This window comes from Anastrepha obliqua, chromosome 1 (genome assembly GCF_027943255.1).
Source record: "Anastrepha obliqua isolate idAnaObli1 chromosome 1, idAnaObli1_1.0, whole genome shotgun sequence".
In the NCBI taxonomy this organism is placed as follows: Eukaryota; Metazoa; Arthropoda; class Insecta; order Diptera; family Tephritidae; genus Anastrepha; species Anastrepha obliqua.
In genome coordinates, this window is record NC_072892.1 from 142,364,855 (window position 1) to 142,383,968 (window position 19,114).

The 19,114-nt window shown below is 37.2% G+C and overlaps 1 protein-coding gene across 1 annotated transcript; it reads right to left on the reverse strand.

The window, feature by feature from the left end:
- Positions 1–2,844: 2,844 nt before the first annotated feature.
- Positions 2,845–18,912, reverse strand: LOC129236357 (L-dopachrome tautomerase yellow-f2-like). The gene is made up of 6 exons (XM_054870701.1): positions 18,646–18,912; positions 6,368–6,696; positions 6,199–6,304; positions 5,922–6,126; positions 3,177–3,627; positions 2,845–3,108 (listed from the first exon to the last, which is right to left on the reverse strand). The coding sequence occupies exons 1-6, from the start codon at positions 18,818–18,820 to the stop codon at positions 2,965–2,967; spliced, it is 1,410 nt and encodes a 469-aa protein (XP_054726676.1). The 5' UTR covers positions 18,821–18,912; the 3' UTR covers positions 2,845–2,964.
- Positions 18,913–19,114: the final 202 nt, after the last annotated feature.

The window sequence follows — 19,114 nt, forward strand, 5'->3', positions numbered from 1 at the left end:
TCAATAGCAAAACCCTCGCTGTGTTTTTAAAAGTTAGCTCGATTTTTTTTATAGCGTTTTGAAGATTTCTATTTTCATGAGGTTTTGGAGTTTTACCTGTACGCTAAATTTGACTTATAAATCGACCTTTGTTTGATTTAATCGATTTATTTTGTCATAGCTTGATGCAGAAATTTCGTACATGTACAAATAAACTTATTTTGAGAAGAACCTATATCTCAATACGCAATTTTGAATACCAAAATTTCGAAAAATTGTATGTTTTTACCATTTTTTACTGTAATTATGAAAATAATTAAAATTTCTCACTATTTCTGCTAGCAAAAATGTTGCAAAATGTACTAAAAAAGTCATTTATAAGATAAAAACATAAAACTGAACTTTAAGTTTGTTATTTTCTAAAAAAATAAATTTTTAACAAGATTTTTCTTCATAAAAATAATTTTTTTATACTCTGCTTTAAATTTTTTTTAAATATCTAAAAACTCTGTAGGTAAAAATATTAAATAGATTAAGTAAAAAGAATAAAGACTTGAATTATTATAATTTTTTTTTTTTTATTAAAATAAAGAATTTTTACGTACTAAAACCTTAGAGACGAGCTCTTTTCGACAATGATTGAATTTCAACATCATCATTATCAGAGTAATCAGATTCATCAGTAAAGAATCCATGCCTGTCTCTTCTTCTTCTACCTCATATTCTTTTTCCTCCTGGTTACTCCATTTTCCTTCATTTTCTTCCTGGTTGTATTGAAAAATATGTTTACTCCACCAACATATTTCGGCTAGTATGGCACCTGGAGCTCGTTTTCCTCGGTATCTTGACTCAAATGGCATCGCAGTTTGATGGTAGCGCTCTCCTTGCTCATCTGATTCTGTCGACAATTGTTGACTAAAATTTATAAGTCAAATTTAGCGTACAGGTAAAACTCCAAAATCTCATGAAAATAGAAAACTTCAAAACGCTATAAAAAAAAATCGAGCTAACTTTTAAAAACACAGCGAGGGTTTTGCTATTGAATAGGTATATTTTCAGAAAAAAAAGGTCCGGTGCGGTTTGATTTTTGATGTCGCACTGTGTTATTTTCACGGTAGATGGCTGGAGTGATCGATATCTCGTAAAGTACGGATCAAGCAATTTAAAATTTATGCTCGTTGTCACGGTGACATTTCACACTAAACCAAGGCGCACTCATTAAAGGTGGTGGCACTAGACTAACAACAATATTTTGTCCGTTTGATTGTCAAATCAAAGTATTGGCAAAGTAGAAAACAAAAAATGAGCTTGCCTAGAAAAAAAAAGCCAAATCAGCTGGTGTACCGATACCACCTTTAATAGATTCGCCTTGCACTAAACAAATTCTTTTGCTGTTCTTTGCTTGTTCCATTCAGTTGTGAGTTACAGGGTGTTAACAATAGAAGTCAACAAAGAGAAAATTCGGTACATTTTACAGTTTTCCATTGATAAAGGCGAAAATGCAAGCCAGGCCGCAGAGATTGTGAATGGTGTTTATGGTGCCGTTACTGTAACAGGGTAAATTTGGTTTTGTCGATTCCATTCAGACATTTTTGATGTTAAAGAAAATGTCAATAAAATCACAGAAATAATCGAAGTTGACCGGCAGGTTAGTAGTCGTAGCATCGCCCAGCAGCTAAAAATCGACTATAAAACAGCTTCAAACCTTTTGCGCAAAGCTGGATTCAAAAACAAACTCGATGTGTGGGTGCCACACCAATTAACACTAAAAATAACATCATCATCATCATCATAGCATCACAGTTCGGGGTGAGCAATTGCTTCCGTTACAATTCACCTCCACGTCACGCGATCATTAGCTTTGTTTTGATATTAGATCTGCCCATACCTCCAAAGTTGCTTTCATTGTCATCTCTCCATCTTCTGTCGTCTTGTGGATTTGTTTCGAAGATCTTTTTTATGGCCCTATCGCTGCTCATTCGTAGAATGTGACCGTACCATTGAATCCTTTGCACTTTGATGTACCTGAATACATTTGCCGCCCTGATAAGCGTGTGGGATACAATGGATTGGGGGCGGGATACACTAAACAGTGCTAGTTTACTGGGTCGGGAAAAACCCGAGTTGTTCCGGTAACGCAGAACTGGCTGCCATGGGAATGCTGATAAGTGTGTCTAACTCATTGTTGTACCGAATGCGGCAAGTACCGTCTTCAAGTCCATATATTTTACTTAGAATCTTGGTTTGAAAACAATTTAACTGATCGATTTCATTAGATTTTAGCACCCAGACTTTGCACCCGTATGTGAGTGTAGGTCTTATGACAGTTTTGTATGTTCGTAGTTTCTGGTTTCTGGAAAGAAATTTCGAGCTTATCAACTTTGTATGCCAAAAATATAACGAAACGAGTTTCCATCTGCGAAGCCTTGGCCAACGCAACGAATTCGGCCCATTTCTTAAACGGTTGGTGGCTGAGGATGAGAAATCGGTAACGACAATATTGTGGCGGGTAACATCAGTTTTGCCCATCTGCAGCCTCTCTCAGCCTGCCAAGCTCGCTTATGGGTTAGAGTAACCCGTTTGCTAACCACGGCTTTGATGACTGCAGAAGGGGGTGACAGAACGGGCTCCGGGCCAAGTAGTTGGCCTCAGAGCCCTTTCTGGCTAAAGAGTCAGAGATCTCATTACCCGCGATGCCCACATGTCCCGGGACCCATGTTAACATTAGGATATTATGTCTGCCGACATAGTAGACTACCACCTTTTTCTCTCATTGGAAAACTTCCTTAGTGCAACGCAATTGATATCAAGAAAAGATTGTAAAAATCTAGTACTACAGTTTTTCGCCAATAAGAACCACATGACTTCTATTAAAACGGCGTATATTTGACCCAAATCGGACAAGCCGAAATATCTTAAATATAGCAAAAATAATGGATTTAGTTTTCCCCAAACCAAATATTAGATCTTAGAATATTCACTTCACTATGGTGCACAAACAGTATTCCTTACAGCCTCATACACGTTCTGCTTCCACACTCGAAAATTCGTCACATTTACATCCAGCGTAGAATAAATAAAAATCGGCATGGAATTGGTCATCACCCAGATATTGCCATCTTCATCAACCTGCAGTGGCAATCATAGATTTAAAAACGAATCAACATTCAACTTAGATCTAATCACAGTCAACTCACCGTTAAATCACTGGGGTATATCATGCGTTGCGCATCCTGTACAACTATGCCGAGGTTTTGTGGTGAAAATGGTTTCTTTGTATTCCAGCAACCGACACCGTTATGTTGTACTTCCGCAAAGAAAATGGTATCCGTGCGTGTGTCGTATTGATGCTTTGTGGATTGGCGTTTGACACCTCGGCTGCCCAACGGCCGAAAATCGTCACCATGATCGCTACGCGCTGCATTTGCTTCATTCTGTAGCACGCTGGTATCGACCACAAATTCCATATTACTGGCCATAGGATGAAAGTATGCCGTCCGATAGCCGTCGGGGCCAAATGGGCCCAGTGTGATGGAGAAGATGCCATCATCCCAACGAAAAGATTGGCCGCCGATGTGCAAATCGCCAGCGAGGGGATCGAAATTAAAATAATTGTGGCTAAAACTCCACATACGATTTTCTTTCATGCTGTAATAAATAAATCATATATGAATTATATCGTGTAAGTATGTAACACATGGGCCGAGAAGTCTCAGGCTTAACACATAGATGGCACTAGTTTCATTGCATTCAGCTCTTTTGACGTGATAACGTCTTATAATTCGATTTAACAGGCTGCACGCACGAAAAAATGTGTCGTTACCTTGCTCATTAGTGTTACCTTGCTCATTGCCGTTACCTTGCTCATTGCCGTTACCTTCAATGAACTGCAAGCGAAAGCGCGGAACGAACAAAGCAAACGAACGGCAACGTTCGACATCTTGCTCTCTCCTACTTAAGTGAGCGTATATGTGTATGTATATGCGCATATGTACATATATAAATTCACGTATTTATATTTGCATATGGCTTCTTATTGATTTTTATTAATTTGATTTACTTGAAGAGTTTAAAATAAAACCAAGTTTGTTAATAATACCTGTTGTTTTAATGTTATTATTATTTTTTGACGTGATTATGTTATGTTATGTTATGTTATGTTATGTTATGCTATGTTATGTTATGTTATGTTATGTTATGTTATGTTATGTTATGTTATGTTATGTTATGTTATGTTATGTTATGTTATGTTATGTTATGTTATGTTATGTTATGTTATGTTATGTTATGTTATGTTATGTTATGTTATGTTATGTTATGTTATGTTATGTTATGTTATGTTATGTTATGTTATGTTATGTTATGTTATGTTATGTTATGTTATGTTATGTTATGTTATGTTATGTTATGTTATGTTATGTTATGTTATGTTATGTTATGTTATGTTATGTTATGTTATGTTATGTTATGTTATGTTATGTTATGTTATGTTATGTTATGTTATGTTATGTTATGTTATGTTATATTATGTTATGTTATGTTATGTTATGTTATGTTATGTTATGTTATGTTATGTTATGTTATGTGATGTTATGTTATGTTATGTTATGTTATGTTATGTTATGTTATGTTATGTTATGTTAATGTTAACTCATTCTCTATATCCATACAAAATATCTATCAAACAAATAAAATTAAAATTTTCTTTTGAAAAATGCAACCATTCAATTAGTATTTTCTTATGACGTTATCACGTTAAACTATCGTCAGTAAACCGACTTTACAGACAAACTCTTTTTCAGTTAGTACTAACCTTAGAAAGAAAGCTATTAGAGTACTCGTATCATGATATTCTATTTCTGAGTTGTTGTGCTAAGAGTAACGCTACTTTTGTTATTTGCAAAACAATGGATCAAAAATAATTTCGTGAAAGAATTTTACACTGCTCCTTAATGGGAAAAATATCGTTCGAGCGAAGCAATGGCTTCAAAAGTGTTATGAGAACTCCGCTCCATCGCTCCATCAGAAGCAACAATAAAATGATGGTTTGCTGACTTTAAACGCGGTCGTAGAGACACCGATGATGCACAACGCAGTGGCCGCCCAAATGAGGCGGCAACACCAGAAAACTTAAAAAAAATCCACAAAATCGTTTTAAATATTCGAACAGTGAAGTTGCGTGAGTTAGCTGACATCGTAAAGATATCAAAAGAACGAGTTGGCTTTATATTGCATGAGCATTTGACTATGAAAAACTCTGTTCAAAGTAGGTGCCGCGTTTACTCACTGTTGACCAAAAACAAGAATGTTTCGATTATTCTGAGCTGTTTTTGGCCATGTTTAAACGCAATAAGCCAGATTTTTACGTCGATATGTGACAATGGATGAAACACAGATCCACCACTTCACTCCGGTGAACCTCGTGCAAAACGCCGGAAAGCGCAACAATCGGCTGGAGAGGTTATGGTCTCGGTATTTTGGGATGTGCGCGGTGTAATACTCATCGACTGTCTTGAGAAGAGAAATACCTTCAACAGTGAATTTTATATAGCGTTACTGAAGTGTTTGAAGGCCGAAATTGCAAAGAAACGTGCGCATATGACAGAGAAAAAATCGTTGTTTCATCAAGACCACGCACCGCGTCACAAGTCAATTAAAACAATGGAAAAACTACATGAATCGAACTTCGAATCGCGCCCACATCCACCGCATTCGCAGACCTAACAAAAATGCTCGCCGATAAGAAAGTTCGTTTGAATGAAGAGGTTATCGCTGAAACTGAGGCTTATTTTGAGGCAAAAGATAAATCGTTCTACAAAAGTGGTTCTTGATGGAAATTACGTTGATGAATAAAACTAATTTTGAACAACAAAAAAACGCGTTTTCTCTGTTAGGCCCGGGACTTTTCAGCCCATGTGCTGTAAATGTAAATATTTTATCACCTAAAAACAAGCAACAGTCGATTCACCAAATCGGGTATATAAGCAAAGGCTTCATTACACTGGCGCTCATATGCGTCCACCGCTATGCTTGCGAGACCGCGTCCCGTTTCCACGATACTCGCAGGGATTTCGTAGCGATGTAAAACACGATCGTTCACCAAATCAATCACCCAAATTGCAGGTCGCTGCACCTGCATACGATTGTCTGTTGGATAAAGAATAGTGTTAAATATTTTATAACTAAAATTCACAATAAAGTAATATAATAAAGACTCACTGGGATACTCAAGCATGCCGGTATCGATAAACCATAGACGCTTGCAAGCGTCCACCGATGTGCGATATACCGAAATGATGCGATTTGAATTTGGTTCGAAATTTGGCTAAGGTAAATGCAATTGAAATCGAATAATGTATTCAAATAAAATCGAAAATATTTAATTTACATTTAGATAATTTGTTTCGAAATCGGGATACGCATGCAGTTTAGGGCTATGTTGTTTGCCATCCTTTTCCAAGTCAATGTAATTGAGAGTGGACGGTATTCCGGTGCGTCGGCGCGGCATAGTCACAAACAAGCGTCCCTTATAATGGGTTACACCCATGGGCACATTGTTGTACGGAATGTAAGAAGCATTCTGACCAATATCGTTAATTCGGCGCTCGACAGCTACTTGCGGTTCGTCCCGTGAAGTTATGCCTTCGGCGATTTCACGTTTGCTCCTCCGTGAGTTTGCGAGATCGCGTATCTGATCGGGAAACACAATTGCGCCAGCTGGAAAATTAAATTTTCGTTTAAAAGATAGTTACTACAAAAAAAATTAGAAAAATTTTCGATACAGATATGTACAAGGTGAAGTCCAAAATAATGAAGACTGGCGTCATAAAGATGTTTTTGATGGCGCCGTCTTTTTAATGAGTTAGTGCGTTGGAAGTTACATTCCTAGCTGACTTCCAGTGAAAGCTTGGTAACATTCGGTTCAGTGGAAGCGAAGTTATTGCGTCTAAAGAATCAGTATGTTAGTGTCATCGGTACAAAAATGAGTTTCGAACAAAGAGGCCATTTAAAATTTTGTTTCAAAATCGGTAAAACGTTTTTCGAAACATTTGAATTGACGAAAAAAGTGTTTGGCGATGATTATCATCTCGTGCAAGAGTTCATGAGTGGTTTAAACGTTTCAGATGTCAGTGATCAGTAATCACCGAAAACTCCATCGAAATTGTTTGTAAATTTATCAAAAATGAACCGAAATCATCATTGAAATTTATGGAATCGGAGTTGAATATCTCCAAAACATCGATTTATCGCATTTTAACTGTTCATTTGGGCTTACGAAAGGTCTGTGCACGTTTCATCCCGCACAAGTTAACTGAGGACCAAAAATTGCTCAGAATTCAACATTCGAAAGACTTCATTAAAGAGGAGAGAAAAGACGAGAACTTCTTTTACAACATTGTAACTGGTGATGTAACGTGGTGTTTCCAACATGAACCTGAAACTTAACGTGAAAGTACCGAATGGAAGGCCTCAGACGAGCCACCGCCCAAAAGGGTCACAAAATCGAAATTTTTTTTCTTCACTCATCTTATAGTAAATCATTTCAAGAATGTTGTGTCAAAATTTTAAGTGGATCGGAGCAGAACTCTCAAAGTTATAGCCTTTGTAGGCACTCTACCTCGAATGCGGAGCATCGATAATTTCTCAGAGTCATTTTTTCAAACGCGTTTTTCCCGAAACGACTTCTTAAAAGTCGGTGCCAATCACAACTCCGAAACTATTCAACCGATTCTTTTCAAATTTGGCACACGTTTTCTAAATCAAAAATACCTCCCCCCTACACTGTTTTTTTTTTTATTTTTTTTTTTTTAAGGTTGTTTTTCACTTACAAATATGGCGAAATTTTTCGCCAAAAATGCTCGTTTTACTTTTTTTTGCCACCAAAACTACAAAAATGAAAAAAAAAAAAATTTATTAATGTAGGGGGGAGCATTACGTCATACTTTAACTGAAAAATTCGACTTTTTTAGTTTCAGATGATTCTACGACGAATGCCTATTGGCACCGCAGAGCACCTCTCGAAAAACATATCTCCAAAAAAACTCTGCCATGAGCTTATTTGTCAATATTTTATTATTAATATTTTTTAAAAACTTATTGAAAAGATGTACAATAACATGCAACTGATTTTACTAAAGTATCTTAAGCCATATTTCTGTAAAAAATTAAAAAAAAGTGTTTTTTTTTTAGCGCTAAACCCTACCACCCCCTTAAAAATGAAAGATTTACGGCCATAATGTCACGGCAAGCAATAAGCAAAGCCATCCACCGGCACTAGATAATCGATTTCAGTATTATTTTCCATTATATTGGTCGCAAAATACTCAAAAAGAATTTAGGTATTATGTATGCATGTAAGTGCCCATTTACACAGGGAAACATTTGGAAGGGAAACCTTTTATTTCTCGGTAAAGGACGGCCGCGGAAGAGAGAAGGTAATTTGTCTCCTGTACTGGCGACACACTTTGCGCTTCTTACCATATTCGTATTTCTTTTCTTAAAGCAATTTTTGACAGTTGCTTCATTCATTTTCTTCTTTTGTGGAAGAAAGCTCTGAGTTCTATGTTGGTTTTAAATCAAACGGAAGATATCAACGATGACAAACATCCGAACGCTGCTTGGGAAGTGCAGAATTATTTTTGCTAGTAAAGTAGGATTAATTTAAAAAAGTTATGGGATATGTTTATGTTGAATTCTTATTTTTCCTCCCATTTCTAGATACTCAAGTTAATTTTAAGTTAATTATTTATATATGAAGTATTTTTAATTTAATTTATTTTATTCAAGTACAACAATTTATAAATATATTTACATAAATAAAACAACAAATTATTTATTATTTAACCAGTTTACATTCTTCATTGATATATTTAAGAAACTGTTGACGAACGTTTTCCGCTTTACATGTTAGCGGGTTGTAAAATATATTCGTACCAGAAGATACTAAATTATTAAACTTCAAAATGTTGCCGAAACAATTTTGCCCGTGTGACGGCGAATGAGACATGAAAAGAGAATTTCCAGTGTGTCCCTTCCAGATGTCGCCGTGTGTAAATCGGCACTAAATTGTGATATGAGTACTGATGTATCGCTCAATATTTATTGACAGTAGTGCGATCCATATTGATGGATTTCAAAATTTCTAAAAATGTTGCGATATGAATGACGATCCATCAATATTATATGATATACATATAATAAATATTGTGAACTCAAAATAATGCCAGTACATATTGAACGCCTGACATGCACCTTATGTACAGTGAAGGACTTAAGTTTACGTACAGCAGCATATTTTCTTATTTCCCAGAAGGTATACAATAATTCACAAAACTGTTGATGTAGTTTTTTTTCTGTAGTTTTTATTTATAATAAATTTACAAAAATTAAAATTTTCACTTGATTTATAACAAACAAAAAATTTATAAAACAACAAATAAGCGGTATGCAGTTTAGTTAGCTAAAAAAACAAATTTATTTATTTTAAAACTACCTTTTTTGAATACTTTTAGTATTTAGTAGGTCCACCATCATTATCGATCACTGTTGGAAGGCGTCGTGACATATAACCAACTAGCTGGGTAAACTCTTTCCGCGTTATTTAATTCCATGCTTCCGTCAACACTTTCTTTAGTGATTCTACGTCAGTTAGAGTAACTTCGCCGAATTTGTCTCTCTAAAAGCATCCACTCGTGCTCTATCGGATAAAAATCCGGCCTCTGCGGCGGTGTTTTTTATTGACTGGGTGCGTAATATAAGCTTTGGACCAGAAATCCATTACCTTGTCAATATGTGTCCGTGCAAATTCAAGCCTAAGACTTCGTCTTTAATTTGCTAATTTTGCAATTTCGCCTTAAGATTTATTTTCTTTTCTGTGCTTAACCAAAAATTTTCTTAAATCTGAAGATATTTCTTTTCTTGGGCTCATTATTTTATCCACTTAACCAGCGACAAACCACGCATGTACGTACATATGTATGTATGTAATAGCAACGACGATTTATCAACTGAAATTTTCGAGTAACGGTATTTTAAAGCTACTTTTAGAATACTTGCTTTGCTTGAGTGAACCAAATCAAACGGATATATGTATGTAGACTTTTTTCATATAATATATATACACATGCCCCACAAAGTCTGCGTTCACCCGAATAGCCTTCTTAAATTTATTAAAAACAAAATAGAATATTATGATTAAATTGAAATCTTTACAATTTGTTTATTCACTAAAAATAATTTCAGCAGCATGTAAATGTGGCACCAAAAAGTCTGCGTTCAGCCTGTTTATTTTAATGATACCGTTAATTTTAAGATATTTTTCCTTGTTTATATTAATTTTGGATTTCGCATTACTTCGACTGAATGTTAACAAAGCTTAGTTGAACATTTTATTTATAACTGGAGATAATTAAAGAACATGGAAGGAAAGGGAAAAGAAATAAGCGTTTCTGAGAGGAAAATAATTATAAAAATGTGGAAAGACGGAAAAAGTTTCCGAAATACTGGATAATCTATTGGGAGAACGTATTCCTGTATTCAGCGAGTTGTAACAAATTTTCGGCAAACTGGAATTTTTACATCTAAGCCCAGGTCAGGGCGTCCGAAAAAATTATCGACCCGGAAAGAGCGTTCTATAATCAACTTGGCAAAGGTTAACCCCCGGATTACATCCTCAAAATTAGTTGAAAACATAAATCAAACATTTAAAAAAAGTATTTGCGCTGAAACTGCCAGAAAAGTTCTACGTCAAGCTGGATACCATGGTAGAGTCGCCCGAAGAAAGCCTTTCATTTCTCTTGTGAACAGACGTAAACGCATTCAGTTTGCTAATGAGTACATATTTAAATAAGCCTCCCGAGTTCTGGAAAAAAGAAATATTTTCAGACGAAAGTAAATTTTGTATATTCTGAATAAAAGGCCGTCAAATTGTTTGGCGAAAACCTGGAACTGCTCTTGAAAAGCAAAATCTTGTTGGCACGGTTAAGCACGGAGGTGGCGGGGTTTTGGTTTAGGGCTGCATGGCGGCAAATGGGGTGGGTCAGTTAGAATTTATTGATTCGACGACGGATAAATGGGGATACTTGAACATACTAAAACGGAATTTCAAGCAAAGTGCAGAAAATCTCGGCTTATCAGGAACATTTTGCTTTCAACAAGATAACGACCCAAAGCACACAGCCGAAATCGTTAAGCTTTGGCTCTTGTACAACGCCCCAAAACAGCTTAAAACCCCGCCACAGTCCCCAGATCTTAATCCCATCGGGCATCTGTGGGATCTATTGGAAAAAAGAATTCGTCAGCAAGTGATTACTAGTAAAGAGGTTTTGCGGAGTGTCATGCAGGCAGAATGGAGGAAGATAACAGCAGAGGAAACAGAGAAACTAGTAAGTTCAATGCCAAATAGGCTGAGTGAAGTCCAACTAAATATTAGATTTAATTTTTGCATATAGCATGTCATTGTATTGTATTAGACTTTAAGACTGAACGCAGACTTTATGGTCGCTTTATTTACTTGTTACAGCTATTATTCACCGTTATCTAAAAACTTATGTGAGGAATCTTGAAATTTATTTTTGTTTTTGAAACTTAAACATATAATAAGCATATAAATATATACAAATTTATAAAAATTAAAAAATCAGGTTGTGTGTTTCATTCACTAAAAAGTTATTGTAGGGTGAACGCAGACTTGGAGTGGTTGACGGCCATATTTAAGGCTGCTCTCAATTTGAAAAGTGTCCCATCAGTATGGAAAGAGGTAAAAGTGGTCTTTATCCCTAAAGCGGGAAAAAGTTCACACACAACACCTAAGGATTTCAAGCCAATAAGCCTATCCTCCTTTCTGCTAAAAACATTAGAAAGAATTTTAGAAGAACATATTAAGGCTAACATCAGCCCTAATAAGCTCAGCATCTCACAACATGCGTACTGTAAAGGGAAATCAACTGAAACAGCACTTAACTCACTTGTTACAGAAATCGAGAAGTCAATGTATAATGAAGAATTCACACTGGTAGCCTTTCTAGATATCGAGGGCGCATTCAACAACATCCTACCGGATACCATAATAAAGGCACTGACGGATTTCGGGATCTCTGGCGCTCTGGTTGAGTTCATCAAAAACATGCTCTTGAGCAAATTTGTGATCGCAACCCTTGGGGCCTCAGAGATCAAGAAAAAAGTTAGCAGAGGAACACCTCAAGGCGGTGTGCTGTCCCCTCTCCTATGGGTGCTGGCACTAAACTCATTGCTAAAGAGCCTAGAGGGGAGAGGACAACACGTCGTAGCATATGCGGACGATGTGGCAATGGTAGTAAGAGGGAAATTCCCCAATACACTTAGAGAAGTCATGCAAGATTTACTAAACATGGTTGAAAACTGGTCAAAAGCAAATGGGCTAAACGTCAAGCTCAATAAAACTGAACTCATCCTATTTACCAGGAAACATAAAATTCCAAATATAGCTCCTCCGACGTAAGGTGGAACGGCACTGTCATTTAGTGATGAGGCCCGCTACTTAGGTCTAATACTAGACCGAAAGCTAACTTGGAAGGCAAATGTCGAAGATAGAGTAAAAAAGACGACAATAGCACTATACTCTTGTAAACAGCTGATAGGACTAAGTTGGGGTCTCTCCCCATCTATCATATACTGGCTTTACACGGCCTAACATACGGCATATTAGTATGGTGGCCAGCTTTAGATAAATTGTATATTAAAAGAACCATCATGGCACACGTACAAAGAATGGCCAGTCTTTGCATCTGCGGGGCCCTCAGAACCACACCCACAGATGCACTAAATATTATGCTTAACATTTTACCAATAGAGCAGTACGGTAAGCAAACAGCTGCCAAAGCAACTCTCAGACTAAGAGAAATCGGCCTACTCAGAACGTACCAAAGAGGACACTCCTCAATTTTAGAACAATTCCCCTGCATTCCCAGCACAACGGATTTCTGTAGGACCAAGGACATCAATTTTAATAAATCCTTTGTCGCAGTATTTCCTTCCAAAGAGAAATGGGATAACGGGCTCATTGTTAAGATAAATGACTTAAGGGGGTCTTCTGGTCTCCAGCGAAAAAAAAATCGATTTTTTTTTTTTTTTGCATAATTTTGTTGTATGTCTATGCGAGAATACGCCACAGAAAGGATTTTTTGAAAATCGCATTTTTTCACATTTTTCTGGGCACCGAAGTGTACCCTCCTCCGGCCGTTTTATCATAAACTTTATCTTTAAACGCGTTTCCCCGAAAATCGTGTTTTTTAAGCATTTTGGTCACACTTTTCATAGTAGTTATACCAGAGAATGTTAATGCATTAACATTCTCTGGTTATACTCCGATTTCAATGGTTTTGGTCTTAAAAGGTTCGGAAAACTTACCGCTAAGTTTCCCCGTGTACGATTTTTGAAATTTTTTTTCATTCCATTTTTATAACCTTTTAAAGTTCAAAAAATGAGAAAAAAAAAATTTTTTTTGCAAATTGTTGCATAACTTTTGAAAAAAATTAAAAAAAAAAAATCTGTCACGGGAAAACTTAACCAGGGCAACTCTGAAGACAACGCATATCTAATTTTTGCTTTCTGATTACCCAGGTGGAAAAACCGTGACCAAAATGGAGACCTGTTTCGTTTGGAGGTGGACGTCTTCAGCGCCATTTCAAGGTCGCGGGTGTTAATTTTTTTCAAAGTCAAAACCATTTTTTAAAAGCCAAGACATGTACCTTTAAAATAAAAAAAAATTTTTTTTTTAATATTCACAGGATTTGTCACAATCAATCCCCAAAAAAACCCTTCATTTCAGGGCCTCGAGACCAGAAGACCCCCTTAAACATCTACACAGATAGCTCAAAACTGGATAACAAAGTAGGTGGAGGGGTCTACTCCGACAAACTCGGAGTATGCCAATCATTTCGCTTACCTGATCATTGCAGTGTATTTCAGGCGGAAGTCACTGCCATAAAAGAAGGACTTAAAGAAATATAAACGAGAGTATTATCCACAAATTAAATCTTCATTTACTCGGACAGTCAAGCAGCAATAAAAGCGCTGGAATCAAAAACGCACTCGTCAAAAACAGTTCTAGAATGTTTTAAACTACTAGATGACGTATCTAAGTGCTACAAGGTGCACCTTATCTGGGTACCAGGCCACAGGAACATCGCAGGAAATTTTAAGGCGGATGAACTTGCAATAACCGGTACAGCGCTCGGTCTCGAACCGGATAAGGTGCTGATACCCATGCCCATAGCCACTTGTAAATTACTTATAGACAGGGAAACCATCAAAAAGGTAAATACAATCTGGCAAAACCTCACAACATGCGAACTAAGCAGACAGACATGGCCGAACTGGAACAGCGGTCAATCGAAGATCTTGCTAAGATTCAACAGAGAATCTATAAGAAAAATGATAGGTGTTTTAACTGGTCATTGTTTAATAGGCAGCCACGCTAGAAGGTTAGGACTCCCTTACTTCGATTTCTGTAGAAGCTGTCTTAATACAGAAGAAGAGGAAACAGTCAGACACCTTTTATGTGAGTGTGAAAGCCTAGCTATGAGAAGGCTGCGCACTATCGATACAGCATTTCTAACCGATGTAGCGGATATAGCCCATCTAAAACTAACGAAGCTCTGCTCGTTTATTAAAGCAACCGGATGGTTTGAAAAGGAACACGTAGAGTAAGGATAAGCTCCAGTGGTATCACAATGGACCTGCCGAAGGTCTAAGTGTGTCTTACGACAACCACCCTACCTACCTACGCAGACTTTGTGGGGCATGTGTATATAATTGACGCGTACACCCTTTTTGGGTATTTGGCCGGGCTCCTCCTCCTATTTGTGGTGTGCATCTTGATGTTATTCGACAAATGGAGGGACCTACAGTTTCAAGCCGATTCCGAACGGTAGATATTTTTTATGAGGAGCTTTTTCATGGCAGAAATACACTCGGAGGTTTGCAATTGTCTGCCGAGGGGCGACCGCTATTAGAAAAATGTTTTTCTTAATTTTGGTGTTTCGAGGAGATTCGAACCTACGTTCTCTCTGTGAATTCCGAATGGTAGTCACGCACCAACCCATTCGGCTGCGGCGGCCGCCACTTGTAAACTCGCTCATACCACTTGTAAATTTATTAATGCATATGTTATTCTATACCTTCTGAGAAATAAGGAAATATGTTGCTGTATGCAGACTTAAAGCTCAAAGTAGAGGTGCAATTACCATAATGTTGTAGCCTTAACCATAGTCTTAACCATAAGAATAGTTATGTATGTCATCAATTGTTGGTGCCATAGCCATAAGCAGCTGATATTATCATATACTATCACATTTGTCCAGTTCGAAGTGCAGAAACTAAAGAAAAGATACCACAATGCAACACCATGCAACTGGTTATGGTTACGGCGAAAAACCAAAATTCAATTGGTCTCTATGGTTATGGTGATGACTACAGAATTATGGCATGCCATCTCTACTCCATTACAGTGTTGCCCATATGTTGGTTCGAGCAGCAAATCTGTGGTGTTATGATTATGGCATCTCTACTCCCTTCACTGTATGTAAATCAAAATATCCCGCTCATGGGGCTTGCGTGTGGTTGTCGACCACAGTTTCATTAATATCCAAAAGCTACGAGTGTACCAATATTGGCAAAGTCTAATCTGGAAGTTGTAAAGTTCCACACACTTGCATTAAAGTTAAAGGCGCTAATCTCATTTGCCTTTTTTTTAATCCCCTCATTTACTTGCTTGCAATCTTCTTGTATGTATGCGAAAAGCGCGCAGGTTTTCTTCAGTAGGTTCAAAAATATTAAATTTTTTGTATTTTTGAAACTTAAAAAAATATTGATTGGCGGGTACACTTCTGATAAGTATTTGGCTGAGCTCCTCCTCCTATTTGTGGTGTTTCCCCCCCCCCCCTTGTTCACTCCTCTCGGGGGCATAGGGCCTCGGCAAGACCCTTCCATCGTACACGGTTCTGTGCTGATGTTTTTGCACCGTCCCATGAGATGTCGGCATCTGCTAGTTTGCGCAGCATCGACCTTCTCCAAGTATTTTTTGATCGACCGCGACCGCTGCTCCCTTGTGGGTTCTCGTGATGCTATCTGGTGGTTTTCTCAATGTATGTCCTATCCATCGCCACTTTCTGCGTTTGATTTGCCTAAGGATGGGTTCCTCATTCGTTTATCTTCATAGTGCGTCGTTATATGTGTTTGGCCAGAATATTCTGTGTGATGGTGTTAGAGACCAGCCATGTTTCTCTTCCGTACAACAATACGGACTTCACTCTTGATCCGAATATTCGTAGTTTAGTGCGCCTAGAAATTTGCGAACTCCCCCATACTGTATGCATTCGCTCGAATGCCGCCCTGTTTAGCCTGCAGTTGACATCTTCATCTGCTCCACCATCTGCCGTGATGATGCATAATTTGTGTGCCAAACTTCGTTCAAATATCTCCACTGATAATGTTGTTTTTGTTGTTGCTGTTGTGTAAGCAGCGTAAACTAATCGATTCCTCTAATCATGTGGAATGTTTGGTACATAAATTCTATAGCCACACACACATACAGCTGTTGACAGCTAATTAGAAACGACACATATTTCAAAATAAATTTTCCATTTTCCTTTTAAACACGTATTTTCATAACTTTTTGCCAATTTTATTTAAACATATGATAAACTTAAAAACTAGTGGAAAACAATTTAATCGCAATTCTTTATTAAATATATATATATTTTTTAAAGCATGTGAAATGCACGATTTGGATAGGGCAACTAATTAGAAACAGTAATGTATTATCAGATCAACATAAAGATTATGTTAGTATTTGGTTCCATAACACTTTTGCTTCAACACTGCCTCACATCGATTGCGCATTGATGTAATGAGATTCTGACAGCGCGCCACAGGTATTGCTTGCCATGCCGTTTTTACTTCGGCAAAAAGGACATCCATATTTGGGAGATTTTTGGCACTCACGGCTTTTTTAACGTCACCCCAGAGATGCTCTATTGGGTTTAAGTCCGGACTGGATGATGGCCATTCCAAAACATTGATGGAATTTTCGTCGAAAAACTGTTTCGTCAACTTTGCCGTGTGCTTTGGATCATTATCCTATTGAAACTTCCATATAACAGGCAAATTTTCCTCAGCCCACGGCAAAATTACATTTTTTAGTAAATCGACGTATTTCTCCTTATTTAAAATTCCATCAATTGTATGAATTGGGCCAACACCACTCCACCAGAAACATCCCCACACTATGATTGATCCTCTACAATGCTTCACTACCCGTGAAATGTAGCGAGGATTGAATTCTTGGTTGATTGGCCGTCGAACATACCTTCTACCATCTGGGCCTATGCGATTTATCTTGGTTTCATCGCTCCAAACGATATATTTCCATTGATTTGGAGTCCATGACCAATGGGATCTCGCAAAGACTACTCGCCGTCTCCTTTGTATCTTGGTTAGAAGGGGCTTTTTGCGTGCTGCTCTGCCATGCAGTCCAGATTCGACCAGACGCCGAGCAATTGTCTTCTTAGATATTTCGAAATTATATTGATCCTGAATTTCCCGTTGGATGTCAGTGGAAGTCGTTTTTGGGTCTCTTTTGGAGATGATTGCAATCTTGCGGTCAATTTCTGCTGAAGTTTTCCAGGGCCTTTTCTTACGTGGAACATTGTCAACAGTCTTAAAAAGTTAGATATGCTTTAAGGCGATAAAAACTTTTTTTTTCGAGCATTTGACTTGCTTAGAAATTTCACTGTACGACTTTCCAGCCTTACGAAGGTCAAAAATGGAGCTGCGCAGGGAAGGTGTACAGCTGCTGCTTTTTCCCATTACACATCTTGAAGACGAATATTTTAGTTGCTTTTAAACAACCAATTTAAAATATATACACACCAAAAAGTCGATTAAATTACTATTAGAATAACACAACTTGCCGAATATGCTTCCATTGAACAACTGTTTCTAATTACTCGTCTCAGTTTATTTACCTTGAACTAAGTAACCCATGCACTGCGTTGGATAATATTAACGGTACTTCAATTACACAACTACAAAGCTAGGCGCATTGGGTAGTAAATATAGTAACAAAAGCAATGCAAATGATTTTGAGAGAAAAAATAACGGTAAATTTAAACAGTTTAATATTATGCTCATCAAGCGTTTATCAAAAGAGAGCGTTTCTAATTAGCTGACAACAGCTGTATGCATATCTCGATGCCCTTAGACTGATAGAAACTACCGTTATTTGAAACTAGATCCACACATGATATTACATCCATACAAATATATATGTGAATGTGTATACGGTCGAGCAATTTTTATAAATATGAGTATGTATGGGTATTGTGTTATAAAATCAATGTTAAAGTCATCCTCACAGTAAGCCTAACTAGCACGCGTAATCACCAAATAAAAGATTTACAATATTCATACACTTACATACATACATATGTATGCTCACGACACATAAACAATGCATAGAATCACTATATTTTGCACCTTGACCTCACAAAACCTTGATTAAGCCCAATCGTTATATGTGCATATACGTACATACATATAAACACGTATTCGAACTATTTCATTGGATTTTCCATAAACTGATGATTAGCGTATAAGTTATAATCAAATTGAAATTGATTTTCTTACGAAGCGGCCGCTGTTTATCCCTCCCACCATAACTGCCGCCGTTCTGGTTCGGACGTTGCTCGCCACGGTTGTAATAGTCGATTTGCTTCCAGCCAAAAACCTCTACCATGCCATCACCAATAGCAAATTGAAGAATATTTATTGTAAAAACCAATAACGCATATTTGATTATCATTTTACTAGGCAATTTTGAAACTAAAAGCGTCCGTTTTAACGAATAATTCTATCGATTGACGATCTATACTAACCGACACCAGTATTTATACTAAAGCATCGCTTCTCTTTAGAAAATAGAAATCAGCAAGAATCACTGCCGCTGTCTCAAAGAAAAACTCATTTGGGTGTGCGTGCATGCTATCTGCACCTAAAACTAAGCGCTGAGAACCTTTATTTCTTTATATTGTCTGTACTAGTTAATAATCGCCTACGGTAGCGATTGGAGACTACTCACGGCGGAAACACTGATCAC